The sequence below is a fragment of the Pseudophryne corroboree genome, chromosome 9 (genome assembly GCF_028390025.1).
Source record: "Pseudophryne corroboree isolate aPseCor3 chromosome 9, aPseCor3.hap2, whole genome shotgun sequence".
Classification (NCBI taxonomy): domain Eukaryota; kingdom Metazoa; phylum Chordata; class Amphibia; order Anura; family Myobatrachidae; genus Pseudophryne; species Pseudophryne corroboree.
Genome location: NC_086452.1, coordinates 272,114,861 through 272,135,748, shown reverse-complemented (window position 1 = coordinate 272,135,748; position 20,888 = coordinate 272,114,861). Strand labels below are relative to the sequence as shown.

Here is a 20,888-nt window from a genome sequence, read left to right as displayed (position 1 = left end):
CAGGGAGAGGTGAAAGGGAGAGGCAGGGTGACGCCAGGGAGAGGCAGAATGATGCCAGGGAGAGGTGACAGGGTTTGGCAGCGTGACGCCAGGGGAGGTGACAGGGAGAGGCAGGGTAACACCAGGAAGAGGTGACAGGGAGACGCAGCGTGAGACCAGGGACAGGCAGCATGATACAAGGAAAAGGTGACAGGGAGAGGCAGGGTGACGCCAGGGACAGGTAACAGGGAGAGGCAGCATGACACCAGGGAGAGGTGACAGGGAGAGGCAGCGTGACACCAGGGAGAGGTGACAGGGAGAGGCAGGGTAACACCAGGAAGAGGTGACAGGGAGATGCAACGTGAGACCAGGGACAGGCAGTGTGATGCCAGGGAGAGGTGACAGGAAGAGGCAGAGTGATGCTAGGGAGAGGTGAGAGGGAGAGGCAGGGTGACGCCAGGGATAGGCAGTGTGATGCCAGAGAGAGGTGACAGGGAGAGGCAGTGTGACACCAGGTAAAGGTGACAGGGAGAGGCAGCATGATGCCATGGAGAGGTGACAGGGAGAGGCAGCATGATGCCAGGGAGGGGCAGGGTGACACCATTGAGAGGTTACAGGGAGATCCAGCTTGACACTAGGGAGGGGTGACAGGAAGAGGCAGGGTGATGCCAGGGAGAGGTGAGAGGGAGAGGCAGGGTGACACCAGGTAGAGGTGACAGGCAGAGGTAGCATGACACTAGGGAAAGGTGACAGGGAGAGGCAGCGTGATGCCAGGGAGAGGTGAAAGGGAGCAGCGGCATGATACAATATTACAATTTACAGTGCTTACTGCGTCCAGAACTGCAGTGCATTGAAGGTGGCTACATCTTAGTTATTAATACCAGGGATGGTCACAAGGTCCCTGGTGCGGCGGCAAGCAGGACAGCCTAAACCAGAGAGGATCTGTATGTTGGGTCACATGTCAGGGCAATCTGGAGAGGAGAGGGTGGAGCTGGAAGGAGAGGTGATTGTGGTCTCTCCTCTCCTTCCGAACTGATGTCATAGAACTCACTGACTGCAGCTCAGCCTCAGCTGCTGCTGGCCTGCTGTGCATTATTACTGGCACCATGCGGAAGAAAGTTCGAGTGGCAGCATAATAAGTCAGTGTGACTCATCATAAAGCCTGCAGCTTTAGGTCCCTTCACTGTAGCAGGCCCCAGTGCAATGCACTGGCTGCAATGCTGTTTGTTCTGACACTGACCCAATGGTGAGAAATGTGCATAACACATGTAACTTTGACAGAAAAGGTGAACCCCTCTCATCTGGGGACACATAGCGGCTGCACTCTGTGCACTTATGGTAGTTACACCCTTGGGATGAATAATGAATAAGGAGGGACATTCCGAGTTGATCACTAGCTGCCGTTGTTCGCAGTGCAGCGATCAGGTTAAAAATCTGCATTTATGCGTATGCACCAATGCGCACGCATGACGTACGGGTACAAAGAGAATTGTGATTTTGCACAGGTTCTAGCAACGTTTTCATTCACACTGGCGGTCGCAAGAAGATTGACAGGAAGGGGGCGTTTCTCGATGTCAACTGACCGTTTTCTGGGAGTGTGTGTGACGTCAAAAGCCGTCCCCCAAACGTCAACGCACACGAAGAGTAAGTCCAGGGCTAGTCTTGTTATACACAAAATGTTTTTGCAGGTGCTCTGCTGCACAGGCGTTCGTTCTTCTGCAAAGCGAAAATACAGTCCCTGGTGGGCAGCGACAATGCGTTTGCACGGCTGTTAAAAACTGCTAGCGAGCGATCAACTCGGAATGACCCCCCAAGGATGAGTGATATATGGGGCACAAAAACTATGGCCCCCATTTATCAAGCCTTGGAGAGTGATAAATAGCAAGGTGATAAAGTTCCAGCCCAAAAAAAAATGTTTATCATTCCAAATTGTGCAAATTCCAGTAAAGTAACTTAACTGTACATCCATTCATACCTGCACTTGTATCATCTGGATCTACTTCATTTTCACTCTTCCCGCATGTTTCATATCCAAGATCCTGAAGATCCATCTGTACCTGTCTGCTTTCATTCTTAATTTCTCTTCCATCTGTGGCTGAAAAAATAAATAATTCAGTCTTATGTTCTCAATGGTTATCCACTTAACTATGGCTGTCTCACCATAAATTTTACATTGGCTTGGTTAATAAAACACTAACCCCTAAGGTTTATCAGTTTAATAGTTGTATTGCTTATAAACAGAAGAAATAAATACTACAGTTAAGGGCCGTACTGACCGGGAGATTTCCCCAGAGATGTGTGCTGAGCGATCTAGCACAGACCACTCAGCACACATCTCTGCCCCTGCTCAGCACAGCGCGATGTGTGCTGAGTGAAGAGGGAACGGACGGGGGCACTCATTTCACCCAGCAGTGAAATGAGCGACCTGCTAGATTGTGCCTGTATGTAGGCCAATCTAGCACCCGCGATAGCGATGCGTGGGACCGTGCATCACTGTCACCGGCACCCCTGCACAGAGGGGGTCATTCTGACCTAATCGCAAGCTGCCGTTCATCGCAGTGCAGCGCAGTGCAGCGCAGTGCAGCGCAGCGATCAGGTTAGAAGTGTGCATGCGCCAGCTGTCGTAGCCCAGCGATGGCCTCTGCCTGATTGACAGGGAGAAGCGGTCGCTGGGCGGAAGGGGGCGGCACGGCTGCGTTTGGCCGCCGTTTTGTGGGCGTGATCTGGCCAATGCAGGCATGGCTGGACCGTGTGGGGGGCGGGCCGCAGCGTCTGCGTGGCGTCACACGCAGCCGCTGTGACCATCACAACGACTAGTAACTCCTGGCCAGCATGCAGGACCTGCGCTGGCTGGGAGTTACTCTTCAAGTACAAAAGCATGTCAGACCTGGCCCCCGGGACATGTGGGGCGAACTAGCTCTGTGCTGGGCGTCCCCCCACATGTCAGTGTGGATGATCGTAACTGTGCTAAATTTGACACAGCTACGATCAGGTCTGAATCACCCCCACGGAGTGATGATCAGCTAGTTTCTAATGCTGGATACACACTAGCAGATATATTGGCCAATCAGTTGGTTGTCCAATATATCTTTTGCTGATCTGCAGGTGTGTACAAGCAATATGTCTGTGAAAGACATCTTTCACAGATATATTGCAGCTGCTGTGCAACACAGCAGATGCAATATATCTGCAGATATATTAGTGCATCTTTCAGTGTGTATGAACAATCTCCATCTGCACATATAGCTGCAGATATATTTAACAGCAAGTATATCTTTAAGATATATTGGTGCATCTTTCTGTGTGTATGAACAACCACCATCTGCAGATATATCTGCAGATTGATTGAACTGTAGATATATCTGCCAGTGTGTACCCAGCTTAAGAAATTTTATCAGATTGCTTCGAAATTAGCTGAACATCGCTACATGTGTACCCCCCTTTAAAATAATAGTGAAAAAGTCAGGGAATGGTCAATTTCCAAACAGGTCTTGGCAGCTGCAGTCATGTATTTTTTTTTCCCTCTTATGTACTAGAGGATGCTGGGGTCCATATTAGTACCATGGGGTATAGAAGGGTCCACCAGGAGCCATTGGCACTTTAAGAGTGTAATAGTGTGGGCTGGCTCCTCCCTCTATGCCCCTTCTACCAGACTCAGTTTAGAAAATGTGCCCGGAGGAGCCGGTCACAGCTAGGGGAGCTCTACAGAGTTCTCTTAGTAAAGAGTATTTTTCTTCCTTTTCAGGTTTTTATTTTACAGGGAGGCTGTTGGCGACAGCCTCCCTGCAGCGTGGGACTGGAAGTATATCTTTAAGATATATTGGTGCATCTTTCTGTGTGTATGAACAACCACCATCTGCAGATATATCTGCAGATTGATTGAACTGTAGATATATCTGCCAGTGTGTACCCAGCTTAAGAAATTTTATCAGATTGCTTCGAAATTAGCTGAACATCGCTACATGTGTACCCCCCTTTAAAATAATAGTGAAAAAGTCAGGGAATGGTCAATTTCCAAACAGGTCTTGGCAGCTGCAGTCATGTATTTTTTTTTTCTCTTATGTACTAGAGGATGCTGGGGTCCATATTAGTACCATGGGGTATAGAAGGGTCCACCAGGAGCCATTGGCACTTTAAGAGTGTAATAGTGTGGGCTGGCTCCTCCCTCTATGCCCCTTCTACCAGACTCAGTTTAGAAAATGTGCCCGGAGGAGCCGGTCACAGCTAGGGGAGCTCTACAGAGTTCTCTTAGTAAAGAGTATTTTTCTTCCTTTTCAGGTTTTTATTTTACAGGGAGGCTGTTGGCGACAGCCTCCCTGCAGCGTGGGACTGGAAGGGGGGAGCAGTGTCCGCCCCACAGGGTCTTGAGCCACTGCTCCCGCTGACTGGACGCTGGCTGCAGAGGGGTCTGATCGCCCCCCGCCGCAGGGGAACGCTCGCCCTGGCAGCCAGCCGCCACCCCCTCAGGAGCTTAAGAGTGGCGAGTGAGTCACTGTGACCCCTTGCAAGCGGGGGAACAGTGTGAAGAGGGCGGATACAGGGTCAGGAGCTCGGTCTTACCCGCGCTCCTGGAAGGCTCAGCGGTACTTTGGTGCAGCGCTAGGAGGGAGCGCTCTGGGCCAGCTCCGGACCCTACACTGGTCATTTCAGGCATGTCGGGGTCTGCGGATCCAGGTCAGCACAATCCTCCGGGCCAGTATAATCCTCATGTGAGGGGGGGGAAGACAGCGCCATTGAAGGGGGCGGAGCTTTTCCTCAGAGCGGCCCCAACAGCGTTCAGCACCATTTTTCCTGCCTGCAGTCACGGTTCACTGGATCCAGGTCCCTCCAGAGCTTTCTCCAGAAGTCTGTACGTTACCAGGGGTCTGTAGAAAGGAGGGGAGGCTGCTTAAAGGCTGTGTCACCTATTAAGGGACACAGTCAGCGCTGGGAAGGGACTCCCTTTACCTGAAAAGCGCTGTGTGTGGGTTGGCTCCAATCTCTGTGTCTCTCTGCCATTCTTGGTGGGAAACTTTGTCTACATAATACCCTGTGTGTTTGTGGGGTGTTTGAGTGTGTGGGACAACATGTCTAGGGACACTGTTTCATATGCTGCAGAGGATTTGTCTTCCCAAGAAGACTCCATTCCATGTAATCAAGATTGCACTGTCTTAGCTATAGAGCCAGAATGGTTAGTCTCTCTGAGGGGGACTATTTCTCAGATTTTTTATAGGGTAGCTAGGACTGAGCACGCCACTCAGGTCCACCAGTCCTCTATGGTGGTATGGTCTGATTCTGCCTCCTCGGGGTCCCCTGCGGTGCATTCTCATAAACGTGCGCTTGCAATTATGCAGGATGACACAGACACCGACTCTGATGCTGCAGACGGTGATGGGGATGTGTTGAGGAGGACGGCATCACATGCCAAGGGGGTGCAGTTGATGATTGAGGCTGTTAGGGATGTTTTACACATTTCGGACACAGCTCCGGAACAGGTGGAGAAGGCCTTCTTTACGGATAATAAGAAGACCCCCCTCACCTTCCCGGCATCCAAAGAATTGAATGCTATCTTTGAAAAGGCATGGGAAACTCCGGAAAACAAATTTCAGATTCCCAAGAGGGTCTTGGTGATTTTTCCCTTCCCAGAGGAAGATAGGAAGAGATGGGAGTCCCCGCCGATAGTCGACACCTCTGTATCCAGGCTGTACAAGCAGGTGGTATTACCGGTCCCGGGATTTACCGCGTTAAAGGACCCGGCAGATCGCACGGTGGATGCTACGCTGAAATCCATTTCCACGGCTTCAGGGGCTATATTGCGGCCTACTATAGCCTGTGCTTGGATTGCTAAAGCTATTGCCAGGTGGTCAATCACTTTGCTGGAGAAATCGACTACACTGGACAAAGGTGACGTTGATTTATATTTACATAATATTCAGGATTCTGCAGGGTTCCTGGTGGATTCCATGAAGGACCTGGGTTCCATTGCTGCAGGGATCTCCTCCATGTCCGTCTTGGCTCGCAGAGGTATCTGGCTGTGCAACTAGTCTGTGGACGCGGAATATTGGAAGTGTGTGGAGGGCCTACCATACAAGGGTCAGGCTCTCTTTGGGGAGGCGCTGGATGCGTGGATTGCCACGGCTACTGCGGGTAAGTCTAATTTTCTCCCTTCAGCTGCACCGGCAACGAAGAAGCCTTTTTCATCTACCACATCACAGTCCTTTCGGCCCGCGAGGCCTAGAAAGAATAAGTCTTCGGACACCTTCTTCGGAGGTGGTCATGCCAAAGGAAAGAAACCTGCTCCCACAGGTTCCCAGGACCAGAAGCCCGCTTCTGATAACCCTAAGTCCTCCACATGACGGTGGACAGCTAGGCCTGGAGGAAGGTCAGGTGGGGGCAAGACTCCGGCAGTTCAGCCAGGTCTGGGTGTCGTCAGGTCTGGACCCCTGGGTTCTGGATATAGTGTCCAGAGGGTACAGACTGGAGTTTCAAGATCCCCGCCTCACCGTTTCTTCAAGTCAGGTTTGCCAGCCCTGCTGGTAGACAGGACAATCCTTCTGGAGGCCATCAGAAAATTGGTGATGTCTGAGGTCATTGTTCCGGTCCCACTTCAGCAGCGGAACAAGGGGGTACCGCAACCGGATGGTTCGGTACGGCCTATTCTAAACTTAAAACCTTTGAATCCTTATCTCAGGGAGTTCAAATTCAAGATGGAATCTCTGAGAGCTGTCATCTCAAGTCTGTCGGTGGGGGAGTTCCTGGTGTCCCTGGACATCAAGGATGCTTACCCCCAAATTCCCATTTGGGCGCCGCATCAAGCATATCTCCAGTTTGCGCTGTTGGACGATCACTATCAGTTTCAGGTGCTACCGTTTGGCCTGTCCACAGCACCGATGATTTTCACCAAGGAGATGGCGGAGATGATGGTTCTCCTCCGCAAACAGGGGGTGAACATAATTCCATATCTGTACGATCTCCTGATCAAGGCATCCAGGGAGAAGTTGTTGCTTTCCATTGCGCCCACGAGGTGGCTCCTCAGGAGGCACGGTTGGATCCTAAGCCTTCCAAAGTCTCATCTGGAGCCGAAAAGGCGGCTGTCTTTCCTGGGAATGAGCCTCGACATGGAAGTGCAGAGGGTATTTCTCCCGGTGGAGAAAGCGTTGGTGATTCAAGCAATGGTCCGGGAGGTCCTAAAGCCTGCCCAGGTATCGGTTCATTAATGCACACACCTTCTGAGGAAGATGGTTGCTGCCTATGAGGCTCTGCAGTACGGCAGATTTCATGCTCGACCCTTTCAGCTGGACCTATTGGACCAGTGGTCGGGCTCTCACCTACACATGCACAAGAGGATACGACTGTCTCCGAAAGCCAGGATTTCACTCCTCTGGTGGCTACAACTTCTACACCTTCTGGAAGGAAGAAAGTTCAGAATTCAAGACTGGATCCTTTTGACCACAGATGCAAGTCTAAGAGGTTGGGAAGCAGTAGCCCTGGGGGAAACCTTTCAGGGGCGATGATCGGATCAAGAGTCGCTTCTCCCAAAAAACATCCTGGATCTCAGGGTCGTTTATAACGCTCTTCTGCAAGCAGCACACCTTCTACAGGATCGGGCTGTGCAGATGCAGTCGGACAATGTGACCACAGTGGCCTGCATACACCGACAAGGCGGAACGAAGAGCAGAGCTGCCATGGCAGAGGTGTCAAAAATCCTCATCTGGGCAGAAAGGCACGCGGTGGTGATGTCGGCAATCTTCATTCCGGGTGTAGACAACTGGGAAGCAGACTTCCTCAGCAGACATGATCTCCATCCAGGGAAGTGGGGCCTCCATCTGGGGCTGTTCGAGGAGGTAACCGGTTTGTGGGGGGTACCTCACATAGACATGCTGGCCTCCCGCCTCAACAAGAAGCTGGGGAGGTACTGTTCCAGGTCAAAGGACCCTCAGGCAGTGGCAGTGGACGCACTGGTAACACCGTGGGTTTTCACGTCAGTTTATGTGTTCCCTCCACTTCCTCCGATTCCAAAGGTCCTTCAGCTGGTAAGAAGAACAAAGGTTCTGGCAATCCTCATTGCTCCGGACTGGCCAAGGAGGGCTTGGTACGTGGATCTGCTGGATCTTCTGCTGGAAGATCCACGGCCTTTACCTCTTCGGGAGGATCTGCTTCTGCAGAGGCCATTCGCTTATCAAGACTTACCGCGGCTTCGTTTGATGGCATGGCGGTTGAAAGCCAGATCTTAGCTCGGAAGGGTATCCCGAGTGAGGTCATTCCTACCCTGATACAGGCCAGGAAGGGAGTAACATCTAAGCATTACCATCGCATTTGGAAGAAATATGTTTCTTGGTGTGAGGCCAAGAAGTTTCCGGCGGTGGTGATTCAACTTGGCTGTTTTCTCCTTTTCCTGCAATCAGGGGTGGATATGGGACTGAGACTGGGCTCCATCAAGGTCCAGATCTCTGCTTTGTCCATCTTCTTCCAAAAACAATTGGCTGTTCTTCCTGAGGTTCAGACCTTTTTGAAAGGGGTTCTGCACATCCAGCCTCCCTTTGTGGCACATACGGCTCCATGGGATCTTGATGTGGTGATGCAGTTCCTGCAATCTGCTTGGTTTGAGTCTATACATGAGGCTGATCTCATGTTTCTCACATGGTAGGCGGTCACCTTGTTGGCCTTGGCTTCTGCACGACGTGTGTCAGAATTGGGGGCTTTATCTTGTAAAAGCCCCTATCTGATCGTCCATGAAGACAGGACGGAACTTAGGACCCGTCCACAGTTCCTACCTAAGGTTTTGTCAACCAACCTATTGTGGTGAAAGTGGCTACTGACTCCTCAATTGCTTCAAAGGCCTTGGATGTAGTGAGGACTTTGAAGATTTACATGAAGAGGACGGCTCGTCATAGGAAAAGTGACTCTCTATTTGTCCTCTATGATCCAAAGAAAATTGGATGTCCTGCTCCTAAGCAGTCGATTTAATGCTGGATCAGATTCATGATCCAGCATGCGTATTCCACGGCAGGATTGCCATGTCCAAATTCCATAAAGGCCCACTCTACTCGTAAAATGGGCTCTTCCTGTGCGGCTGCCCGGGGTGTCTCGGCAGTGCAACTATGCCGAGCAGCTACTGGTCTGGGTCGAACACATTTGCCAAGTTTTACAAGTTCGATACTTTGGTCTCTGATGACCTTAAGTTTGGTCAAGCAGTGTTGCAGGAGCCTTCGCGCTCTCCCTCCCGTTCTGGGAGCTTTGGTGCATCCCCATGGTACTAATATGGACCCCAGCATCCTCTAGGACGCAAGAGAAAATAGGATTTTGGTTACCTACTGGTAAATCCTTTTCTCGTAGTCCGTAGAGGATGCTGCGTTTTCCTGCATTGGTTTTCTGGTTCAGTGTTACCTGGTTCCTAGGTAAGTTCTGCGTTATTTACTGTTTCAGCTGTTGCTGAAGTTATTCCGGCATGTTGGCCTGATATTCATGTTTGTGTGAGCTGGTATGAATCTCGCCACTATCTGTGTAATTCCTTCTCTCGAAGTATGTCGTCTCCTCGGGCACAGTTTCTAGACTGAGTCTGGTAGGAGGGGCATAGAGGGAGGAGCCAGCCCACACTATTAAACTCTTAAAGTGCCAATGGCTCCTGGTGGACCCGTCTATACCCCATGGTACTAATATGGACCCCAGCATCCTCTACGGACTACGAGAAAATAATTAACCAGTAGGTAACCAAAATCCTATTTTCTGATAAGAGAAGCTCATTAGATTGTGGTGCTCCTTGCTGAATAGGGGCCAGCTGCAGTAATGTGCCACATATTTGGGCATATGTAATAGGGTCCGAGTTTGCCGGAGGTGTGGGATGTCAGCCACGAATGGCCATATTTTTAACGTAGCAATCATTTACATGGCAAAACCAGCCTGGTTGTATACAGTATACCCCATTATGCCGAAATGAAATAAGAAGATAATATATTGCTGATTGAAATAAATTACTTTAAAGGGGTGAAATGGTGCCCTATGGGGGGTATCCAGTCTCTAGGTCGACAGTCATTAGGTCAACCACTATTGGTCAACGTGCATTAGGTCGATAGGGTTTCTAGGTCAATATGGTCATTAGGTCGACATGTTCTAGGTCGACATGACAAAAGGTCGACATGAGTTTTGACAATTTTTTCCAGTTTTTGAAATTTTTTAGACTTTCTGATCCACATGGACTACAACTAGGAATGATAACCTTGCCCGAAGCATGGCGACCGAATCCCGGTCACTCTACGAAGAAAACTACACCTAAAAATTTAAAAACCTCATGCTGACCTTTTGACATGTCGACCTTGCTCATGATGACCTAATGCTTGTGTCGACCTATTTTCAGTGTCAACTAAGTCACTGTCGACAAATAGTGGTCGACCTAAGTGTGGTTGACCCTATGCACCACACCCCTTTGGGGGAGCATTTTCTTGTTTAACAGGTGGATGCAGATATCTTAATTTTTATGCCCCCTCAGAAATGTCAGAGATTGAGTGTTAGCATAGCCAGATTAAGGGGGGGATGCAGGGCATACTGTACCCCGGGCCCCCCGGCCAGAGCACACTGACATCACTAGCTTTCCCTCTTAAGCAGCAGCAGAACCAGCAGCCAGAATGTGAGCAGGACAGTATGCAGTGAAGGCAGAGACACATCAGTATCATGTTTCATGAGCTACCGATAGAGCTTTCTGACCAGAGGAAAGATAGGAGGGTGGAGAGAGCTATAAATGAAATAGGGATCCCAGCTTCTCCTCCTCCCTGCCTGGGTGTCTGAGTCCTGTGTAATCTCTTATGCAACTAAACCATTTGGATCTAGAGAAAGAGACACACACAGAGAGTCCTCCTGGGTCCTGTACCAGTGTGTAAGTAGTACAGAGGCTGCTGCTATTCTTGCATGTGACATGGTAAATTATTTTATTTTTCTATGTATATTTTAAGGTTAAGTTGTCTTTGTTACACTACAATAAATGTTTATATAACAGTTTCAATTAGGTGGAACTATAAACAGTACCCAGCCATTATTAAACTATTAGTTTAAAACTAATATACACCATTGGTTTAAATTTAATATACTCAAACCATACCTCCCACCATGACCTATTTATAGGAGGGACAACATGCTCTCTACCTGTACTTCCCTCTTAATTTATGATTGCAATCACCTGTGTTGAAATACCTTTCTTATCAATGAAATAGTTCAACACAGGTGACGCCAATCATATATTAAGTGGGAAGTCCAGGTAGAGAGCATTTTGTCCCTTCTGAAATAGGTCATGTTGGGAGGTATGCACACTGTAATATACACCCCCTCATCTTCCACTGGGGCCCCCTGTCTTAAGTGCCCCAGGCACCCCCATGGCTTAATCTGGCCCTGAGTGTTAGCAACTACTTTTAATGGCATATAGCATCCAGATACAATGTACAGTATATGGAAAAGTGAATTTATAATTATAACCACATACAATAATATATTTAACCTATTGAAATATACAAATATGACACAGGAAATAAGGGTGTGGTATATCATAATAATGTAGACACTGTAATGTCAACAGGTACTTTATGTAGACAACAAAAGTGTTGACATGGACTATGTCGACACTCAATATACAGTCAAAATGTCAATAAAAACACAATGTGGACATGGACATAATGTAAATGTTTAATATATAGCAATGGCACAATATCGGCACTGGCAAAATGTTCGCTGCCAAAATATAGACATGGTGAGTGTTGACATGGTCAAAATGTTGACTGTCAGAATATAGGCAGGCCTATATATTGATTGTCAAGAATTTGATATGATCAAAAAGTCAACATGGTTCAAACTTGTGCCTTCTAACATTAATACTACTTGATATTAACTTAATATATGTCTGTTAATGGCATTTTTTTTTCTAATTTCTGAAAATGAAAATCACAATTTTTTACAATTTATTAAATAAAGTATTTAATTTCTAACATTATGTACGCAATTAATGATACTTATGTATCATTGGCAAATAGAAACCCCCCTTTCCCACAGCCTAGCCAACGGCAACTACATGCAGTAGAAAGAGCAGAATGGAGCTGCTGCACATGCCCAGTGGCAGCAGATTTTCCTACAAAGGGGGTAATTCAGAGTTGATTGCAGCAGCAAATTTGTTCGCAGTTTGGCAAAACCATATGCCCTGCTAAGCTAAAAAAAATGTAAAGCAAAAGAAGACTAGGCCTGGACATACTTACCCTGTGCGACGTTCTCTGCGATGCTGGGGCCAGCTTTGACGTCAGACATCCGCCCTCCGTTCTGCTGGACACGCCTGAGTTTTCTTCTCTAATCACTGAAAACGGTCTCAAACGGTCCAGATCCACCCAGGTACGACTTCTTTCTGTCAATCTTCTTTGCGGACGGCTCTGCGACAGCTTCTTTCGCAGGACGCAATGTAACCTGGCGACCCCTGTCGCCGGGCAATGTCGCACATGCGCAGTGCGCCGCCGTGCATGCGCATTCCGTAACCGTTTGCACCGCAGCGACAAACCGCTGCGCGCGAACTGGTCGAAATGACCCCATTGGTTTTGCCCAACTGCTAACAAATTTGCTGCTGCGATCATCTCTGAATTACCCCCAAAGTCTGCTGTGTATGTTTGTGGATCTGAGTGCTCCATCATCACACCAATGAGAGAATCTGGTAAATGGCTTACCATGATCATTGTGCCTGCATATGTCTGAAGTACTGCACTTTGTTTGGGGCAGACTTCAGCTTGTTACATGCTAATTATGCATCCGTCATGGGCTGGCAAAAATCACTCTAAAATCAAACATTTGGAAACCCACTCCAGAAATCCTGCATTTACCCCTGAAACCTCACGTTATATATATATATATATATATATATATATATATATGTATACACACTGCTCAAAAAAATAAAGGGAACACTTAAACAACACAATGTAACTCCAAGTCAATCACACTTCTGTGAAATCAAACTGTCCACTTAAGAAGCAACACTGATTGACAATCAATTTCACATGCTGTTGTGCAAATGGAATAGACAACAGGTGGAAATTATAGGCAATTAGCAAGGCACCCCGAATAAAGGAGTTGTTCTGCAGACAACTTCTCAGCTCCTATGCTTTCTGGCTGATGTTTTGGTCACTTTTGAAAGCTGGCAGTGCTTTCACTCTAGTGGTAACATGAGACGGAGTCTACAACCCACACAAGTGGCTCAGGTAGTGCAGCTCATCCAGGATGGCACATCAATGCGAACTGTGGCAAGAAGGTTTGCTGTGCCTGTCAGTGTAGTGTCCAGAGCGTGGAGGCACTACCAGGAGACAGGCCAGTACATCAGGAGACGTGGAGGAGGCCGTAGGAGGGCAACAACCCAGCAGCAGGACCGCTACCTCTGCCTTTGTGCAAGGAGGAACAGGAGGAGCACTGCCAGAGCCCTGCAAAATGACCTCTAGCAAGCCACAAATGTGCATGTGTCTACTCAAATGATCAGAAACAGACTCCATGAGGGTGATATGAGGGCCAGACGTCCACAGGTGGGGGCTGTGCTTACAGCCAAACACCGTGCAGGACGTTTAGCATTTGCCAGAGAACACCAAGATTGGCAAATTCGCCACTGGCGCCCTGTGCTCTTCACAGATGAAAGTAGTTTCTCACTGAGCACATGTGACAGACGTGACAGAGTCTGGAGACGCCAAGGAGAACGTTCTGCTGCCTGCAACATCCTGCAGCATAACCGGTTTGGCAGTGGGTCAGTAATGGTGTGGGGTGGCAATTCTTTAGGGGGCCGCACAGCCCTCCATATGCTCGCCAGGGGTAGCCTGACTGCCATTAGGTACCGATATGAGATCCTCAGACCCCTTGTGAGACCATATGCTGGTGCGGTTCGCCCTGGGTTCCTCCTAATGCAAGACAATGCTAGACCTCATGTAGCTGGAGTGTGTCAGCAGTTCCTGCAAGACAAAGGCATTGATGCTATGGACTGGCCCGCCCGTTCCCCAGACCTGAATCCAATTGAGCACATCTGGGACATCATGTCTCGCTCCATCCACCAACGCCACGTTGCACCACAGACTGTCCACGAGTTGGCGGATGCTTTAGTCCAGGTCTGGGAGGAGATCCCTCAGGAGACCATCCGCCACCTCATCAGGAGCATGCCCAGGCGTTGTAGGGAGGTCATACAGGCACGTGGAGGCCACACACACTACTGAGCCTTATTTTGACTTGTTTTAAAGACATTACATCAAAGTTGGATCAGCCTGTAGTGTGTTTTTCCACTTTAATTTTGAGTGCGACTCCAAATCCAGACATCCATGGGTTAATAAATTTGATTTCCATTGATAATTTTTGTGTGATTTTGTTGTCAGCACATTCAACTATGTAAAGAACAAAGTATTTAATAAGAATATTTAATTAATTCAGATCTAGGATGTGTTGTTGAAGTGTTCCCTTTATTTTTTTGAGCAGTGTATATATATATATATATATCTGGCAGATACATTTTAAAAGTTACACAGGCAGGGCTGAAACTAGGGTTTTCGTTACCCGCGGCAAGGCAGTAATTTGTTGCCCCCCCCCCCCCCCCCCCCCCCAAAAAAAAAAAAACTGCTATCAGGGTTGCTAGCCAAATGGCACAATACCTGCACCCTCTCCGTAATGTCAGGACCCCCTCTCACCAACACCTGAACCCCCCTCCCCAATGCCAGAAACCACCTTGCTGTGGTTAGGCGAAGGCAGCAGCCCAGACCAGGGTGCATAAGGTTGATTCTATATCGGAGTGGGAGAAGGGACCTTCTGACGTACCTAGGGGAGAAGACACGTAACCAGGGGGAGGATCTACAGCTGAACAGGGTACCCGAAAAGTACCCTCGTGGGCTCGCTTCGCTCGCCACGCTTCGGGCTCGGCCCGCTTTGCTCGCCACCTGATTACTAAAGGTAATAGTTGGTGGCGTGGATAGTAGAGGAACTATACCGCTGACCTAGTTCCTCCCCCTTGTGTCGTGGCTCCTTCCCCTGACGGAAAAGGTCCCTTAGCTCACTTGAATCTAGCATCAACTGGGGGCATAACCCCTAGCTATGGCCCTGGGTGTACGGGTGATATGAATGGGAGGTGGCTGTAACATTTGGGAAAATTAGTGTAAGGTGGCAGGGAGCAGGATGTTCGGGGCAGGAGTGATTTGGGGTGTGTGCCAGGCACAGGATCTATGCTACAGGATATATAGTGGTGACAGTCACCCTTCCCGGGAGGGGAAGCTGTGTGACACAGTGCTGCGGTATCACCGCTGATCTGGCATCACCCTGCTGCTGCCTCTCAGGGCACCGTTCCTCTTCATCTCCTGGCCAGTGCTCCCATGTGCTGCTCCCCGCTGCTGCGCTGACACCCCAGCTCCAGAGATATGGGTCATTAACGTGGTGTACCCCCCCATCCTCTTCTCAGTTTCCCCGCATCCCCAGCAACAACTCCCTTGCGCCCGCTCCTCCCCACAGCCTCTGCTCAGAGTACCCACTTCCCTTGCACCATCTCCAATTTGCCCACTCCTCACCGCAGCCTCTGCTCAATGCCCCCACTCCCCCCGCACCATCTGCCTAGTCACAGTGCCAGACACCCCCCAACCCCCTGCAGCCTTTGCTCAGTGACAGTGCTTCAGATGTTAGCTCTCGGGGCATGTGCTGGGTGCCTCTAGTTACATTATATAAAAAAACTGAATGAAATCACTTTGAGATATATGGCAATAATAAAATGAAGAACCAATGGCACTAGAAAACAATAATTTAATTAAAAGCATAAAAACAAGGAGGAATAGGCTGAAGCTTCCACAGGGACATCTTTGTGTAATCTGCAAATATAGAGACAATGTAGAAAAAAGAAAAAAGCAACTCTCTTTGCTTTTATCTTCTGTTAATCACTTCTGTCTATATGGGATAAGCCATTTGCTAGTTCACTGGGTGTTCTCAAACTTAATTGTCACCAATGATACATGTAGCATTCACCCCTAGCTGATACTGTAAAATAAGCAATTTAATTCAAGTCATTGTAATGTGTGTATATCCTGTCATACACAAGCTATTTATTAATTGATCACAGTGTGTATTATCTGAAAACAAATATGTTTGAACTGCCACATTCTTTTAATTATTTGAATATTCAATTTTTAATATTGCAGTTGCAATTCAGTATATACCTACTGTATAATAAAATCTAATAACACAAACCACGGTATAACCAATGGTGTTAATTATTTGATTTCAACAAAACATAAGTGTTAATACCTGAATGAAGCCCCTTGAGGCTTTAGGAAGAATCTATTGAGGCTGAGATCTGGGTGTTGAATAGCTAAAGGGGAAAGGGATGTAGAGACTACTGCACAAGCTAGAAAATAAAGAGATTATTAGATGAGCCCCGTCTCTTATATAAAGTTTGTGATTTAACTCATTATTGGGGGTGCTGCCAAAGACAAAGTGGTTACCCATGTATCATACAATATGACTCAAGGGACAGAAAAGTGTCTTATAGTGGCAAAGACGAAAGGTAAGTATTAAAATATAACTTTAAATAATAATATTCAAATTACCTGTCGTTAACTTGTTAACAATGTAGAAGAGTGATAATGTGAATAAAGAGTGAAAAATACCATCTTTCAAATAATTGTTTAATATATGCCCAATAACACAGCACGTCATATAAATAGAGGTGAGCCAACCTGCAGTTACAGTACCTACATAAAGAATTGTTTGAGTACCTCATACCAAGAGGTGTGATTTGTCTGGATTACATTAAGAAGACAGTAAAATTATTTATCGGATATGATTCTGATTGAACTAAGGGGCCCTACACACTGGCCGATATTACTGAAAGATATGAACAATCTCGTTCATATATTTCAGTGTGGAGTCACCACGATGAACAATGTGCGGCCCCGCGCTCGTTCATCGCTGATGCCCCTTCGCTTGTGCATGCAGGCCAATATGGATGATCTACGCCTGCCGTATCGATGGTCGGGCAGCTCGGCGGCAGGTCGAGCAGTGTGTAGGGCCCTTAACTCTAACTATCTACTTTTTAGACCATTAGCCCAGAAATACTGAAGCAAGTTGTAACATTGCTTACATACTAATGTATCTTCAGGAACCAGAGCCTAAAGATATTGACAATACCTGTTACTGACACTGTATACTAAATTAAATAACCACATCAGACAAATAATATTGTAATAACTGTCAGTATGATTGTGGAATTTATTTGACTCATTGACCTTAATAAATTTAGACACACGGGACAATTCCTATATAGAAAATGTACTTTATTGAAGGTGTAGATACTGTATATCTGAGCAAATTAGATACACACACATGGAGAGCGTGGGTTTATAACATACATTTTCACTCTTTATTCACATTATCACTTTTCTCACAAATAACAGGCAATTTTAATACCTGTACAATTATTAAAAGTTATATTTTAATACTTATCTTTCCTCTTTGCTGTGCGTCACTATAAGACACTTTTCTGTCTCTTGAGATCTGGTTGTAACTTTTAGGGTAAAACAGGACATAAGTTGAGAGGCCTTCTCTGCAATTAACTATCTAGTAAGGTATTACCTTATATAATTTAGCAGTAGATATTTAGCCCCATTCCTATGGAATGAGAGAATCAAAGCATTATGGGTTAATTTTAGACAAATGGGCTATAGAAAACTCATGGGGTATCTCAGACATACTGTGTTTTGGTCTTATATATGTTACTTCTTACTGAGTATGTGCAAGAGATATGAATGGTCCATGCTAAAGTTTGTGGTACTAGGCAGTGACTGGTACAATCTTTATATGGGTTAACATCTTGCAACCAACAACCAGTTAATTGGAAATATTGAAGCATGAGACAAAGAGATTCAGTCTTTTCTCTGGACCAAGGGAACTGCAGTCAAAATGGCACCTGCTGTAAATATGGACTGATCCAAGAATTTGATTACAAATGATGGTACTCCTTGGAATTGAACTGCATCTTGTGTCAAGAAGATGAATCACCGATTTTGTATGATAATTGATAATATGATAATATGATAATGTCCACAAAAATTGAGCATTACTCTTGTTTGTTGTTTGTTACTTTGTTAATTTAGAAACAGTCAATTAATTTACCCTGTGTCAAACTATTTCCTTTGATAAGAGGAATGAAAGAATCCACACAAGGTACACGGTAACATTTACAAGCTTTAGCATCCATTGCCAGAGATGAAGAACTTGTGAATCACCAGAATTAGTTTTACCCAGATTATTAGTTATGGGGTTCCTAAACTACAGCACACTGACACATTGGGTCCCAAGAAAATATGGTTTAGTGCCACTGCCATGAAATATAATGGCACCAGTAATTTTAACCAGTAATTTTAACCTGAAAGAGATGTAAATACATACTTAATAGAAATCCACAATGATTTCCATCATTTGTTTCAGTCTGCGTTGGGACATTGGATGTCATCAATGTACACTGTAGCCCAGGATTTAGGGTCTCCGAGTGAGGCTGCAGTGAGTGCTTCTCCAGATTGGTTACTGGCCACTTGGCATACTGTAGAAAAAGCATAAATGCAAACGAATAAAGTAAGACATTGATAAACATTGTGTACCTTCTTAGTTACAATGTACAACATAATATTTATTTAAAGCCCACAAAGTACATTTAGTGTCTACTGACAATCGTAATAACCACCCCCTTTCCTCAACTAACAGAAATATTGAGTGTGCATACCAAAAACTCTAATTGTTCTTGTGTGGGAGGAATTTGAAATTCTTCTTCATCTTCTCTTAGTTGGCATTTGTTCACAGAATCGTTCATATCTGCCGCCATATAAACAATTTCCTTGGTCATATTGATAGTCAAGTTTGAGTTCAAAGGGTCTTTTTTATCCAACAATCCATCCACCTGGTATGTGGTCACTGATTCATCCTGACTTACATTTACTTGTTGCTTTCTAACATCTACTGCTAAATCCACTCCTTTCACTTTCATTTTATTCATCCACTGTTCCGACATTCCACTTTCTTCTTCCACTTTCAATTTCAACTTCTGTTGATTCAAATCTTGATGCAAATTTCTGCAATAAATGTAAAAGTGTAGGTATTCTCATGATATTTTTATTGTATTCCTATTCATTCACAGTCGAATGTATGGCAAAAGTTATTAAGATAAATTATTCAGAACAACAAACAATGGGGCAGATGTATTAACCTGGAGAAGGGATAAAGAAGTGATAAAGCAATGATAAGTGCAAGGTGATAACGCACCAGCCAATCATTACGGATTTGAAAACTTACAGTAAAGGGGGGGGGGGGGGGCACTCACGGAGCGATCACTGCTTAAAATCTAAGCAATCTGACTAGGTTGCTTAAATTTTAAGCAGCGATCACTCCGTGTGTACCCCTCATAGCGATAGCGATGTGCAGCCCCGCGCATCGCTATCGCTGGTGCTAGATTGGCCAGGTCGCTCACTTCACCCGCTGGGATAATTACAGGGATAATTCCATGGACATATATTTGCAGCTTTAGTACTTGCCCATGGAAAGAGAACAGCTAGCAACTACTGTATAAATATTTAAACAAAATAGTCATGATTTAGAAATGGTATAAGCAGTATATTACTCTCCTAAATTACTGTTGTTTGACCCATTAAGGCTGTGATTACTTTAAATATTGGTTTAATATTTTCCCTCTGTTTCACAATATCTTAGCAGATTTTCCCAAAATGCATCCCAGAAAACTAATCATACCTTAATTTCTTTAGGAAGACAACTCTTTCAGGTAACAAAATCAAGTAATTAATACATCATATGCTACATTTATAAGTTGCCCCCAAACTGTATTTAAATTTTCTTTTTTTCATTAAACGTACATAGACTTGATACAATACTTGAATGGTCCCTAGTCTGTACAGATTTTTTGTCTGTCTGCCCCTCCCCTTTAGAGCGTAAACTCTCGGGAGCAGGGCCCTCTTCCAACAAGTGCCTTTCCTTCTCTTACTTAAATCATCTTCCATACTCCCTTCGAAATCCACCAAATCCCTTGGTTTTCTGCCACCCTAATACTTATTTCAGCGTTGTCTGCTGATACAGATATGTTTATATGCCCTGTGTGTGTCCTATTTTGCCTTGAACTGTAAGTCATTGTTTTCCTGTTTTGCTTACTTGTTCATGTACTCTGTAACTGGGCACTGTGGATCTCTTGTGGCACTGTGTAAATAAAGGATAAATAAATTAATAGATACATCTGTGTGTCGGGGGAAAAGACCACCAAATATCAACAAAGCTGATACAGCAATATCGTAATAGAGCAGAATAACATAATAAAGAGAAAATAGCAGTTAATCATGAATAATTTTAGGTGTTGACAGATTTCAAGAACAACCTCCCTGTTCTTCTCAAAGTTGTCTTCTAATCTCTACTCCTTTACATTATAATTTAGTGTAATGATAAGGGGGTAATTCAGATCTGATCGCTAGGCAGCGTTTTTTTGCTTTCCTGTGTTCAGATAGTCGCCGCCTACAGGAGGAGTGTATTTTAGCGTGCAAGTGTGCAAACACATGTGTAGCAGAGCTGCACAAACTGATTTTGTGCAGTCTCTGCGCAGCCCAGGACTTATTCAACTGCTGCTATCACATCCGCCTGTCTGCGACTGGATTTGACGTCAGACACCCTCCCTTCAAACGCTTGGTCCCGCCTGCGTTTTTCCAGACACTCCCTGAATATGGTCAGTTGCCACACATAAACGCCCTCTTCCTGTCACTCTCGTTCCCCTTTGCAGCCGTCCGTCACAACTGCACATTGCTGTAGATGCGCATTGCGAAAATGCACAGCAGCGATCAGATCTGAATTACCCCCAAGGTGTCTACAGTACTTATAAAATAAACTCATTGATATATCATACCTTTTACTAGTAGTTC

At 46.1% G+C, this 20,888-nt stretch overlaps 1 protein-coding gene across 5 annotated transcripts in view; it reads right to left on the bottom strand.

The window, feature by feature from the left end:
- Window positions 1–20,888, bottom strand: part of PDE4DIP (phosphodiesterase 4D interacting protein) — a 1,081,329-nt gene that overhangs the window by 234,646 nt on the left and 825,795 nt on the right. For 4 of the 5 annotated variants that reach the window (XM_063940306.1, XM_063940302.1, XM_063940304.1 and 1 more), the window contains 4 exons: window positions 20,134–20,178; window positions 18,701–19,046; window positions 18,370–18,520; window positions 1,955–2,074 (listed from right to left, as the gene is read on the bottom strand). In XM_063940306.1, the coding sequence (XP_063796376.1) occupies window positions 1,955–2,074; window positions 18,370–18,520; window positions 18,701–19,046; window positions 20,134–20,178 (662 nt within the window). The remainder of the gene's footprint in view (window positions 1–1,954; window positions 2,075–18,369; window positions 18,521–18,700; window positions 19,047–20,133; window positions 20,179–20,888) is intronic. The other variant, XM_063940305.1, reaches the window with a different exon arrangement.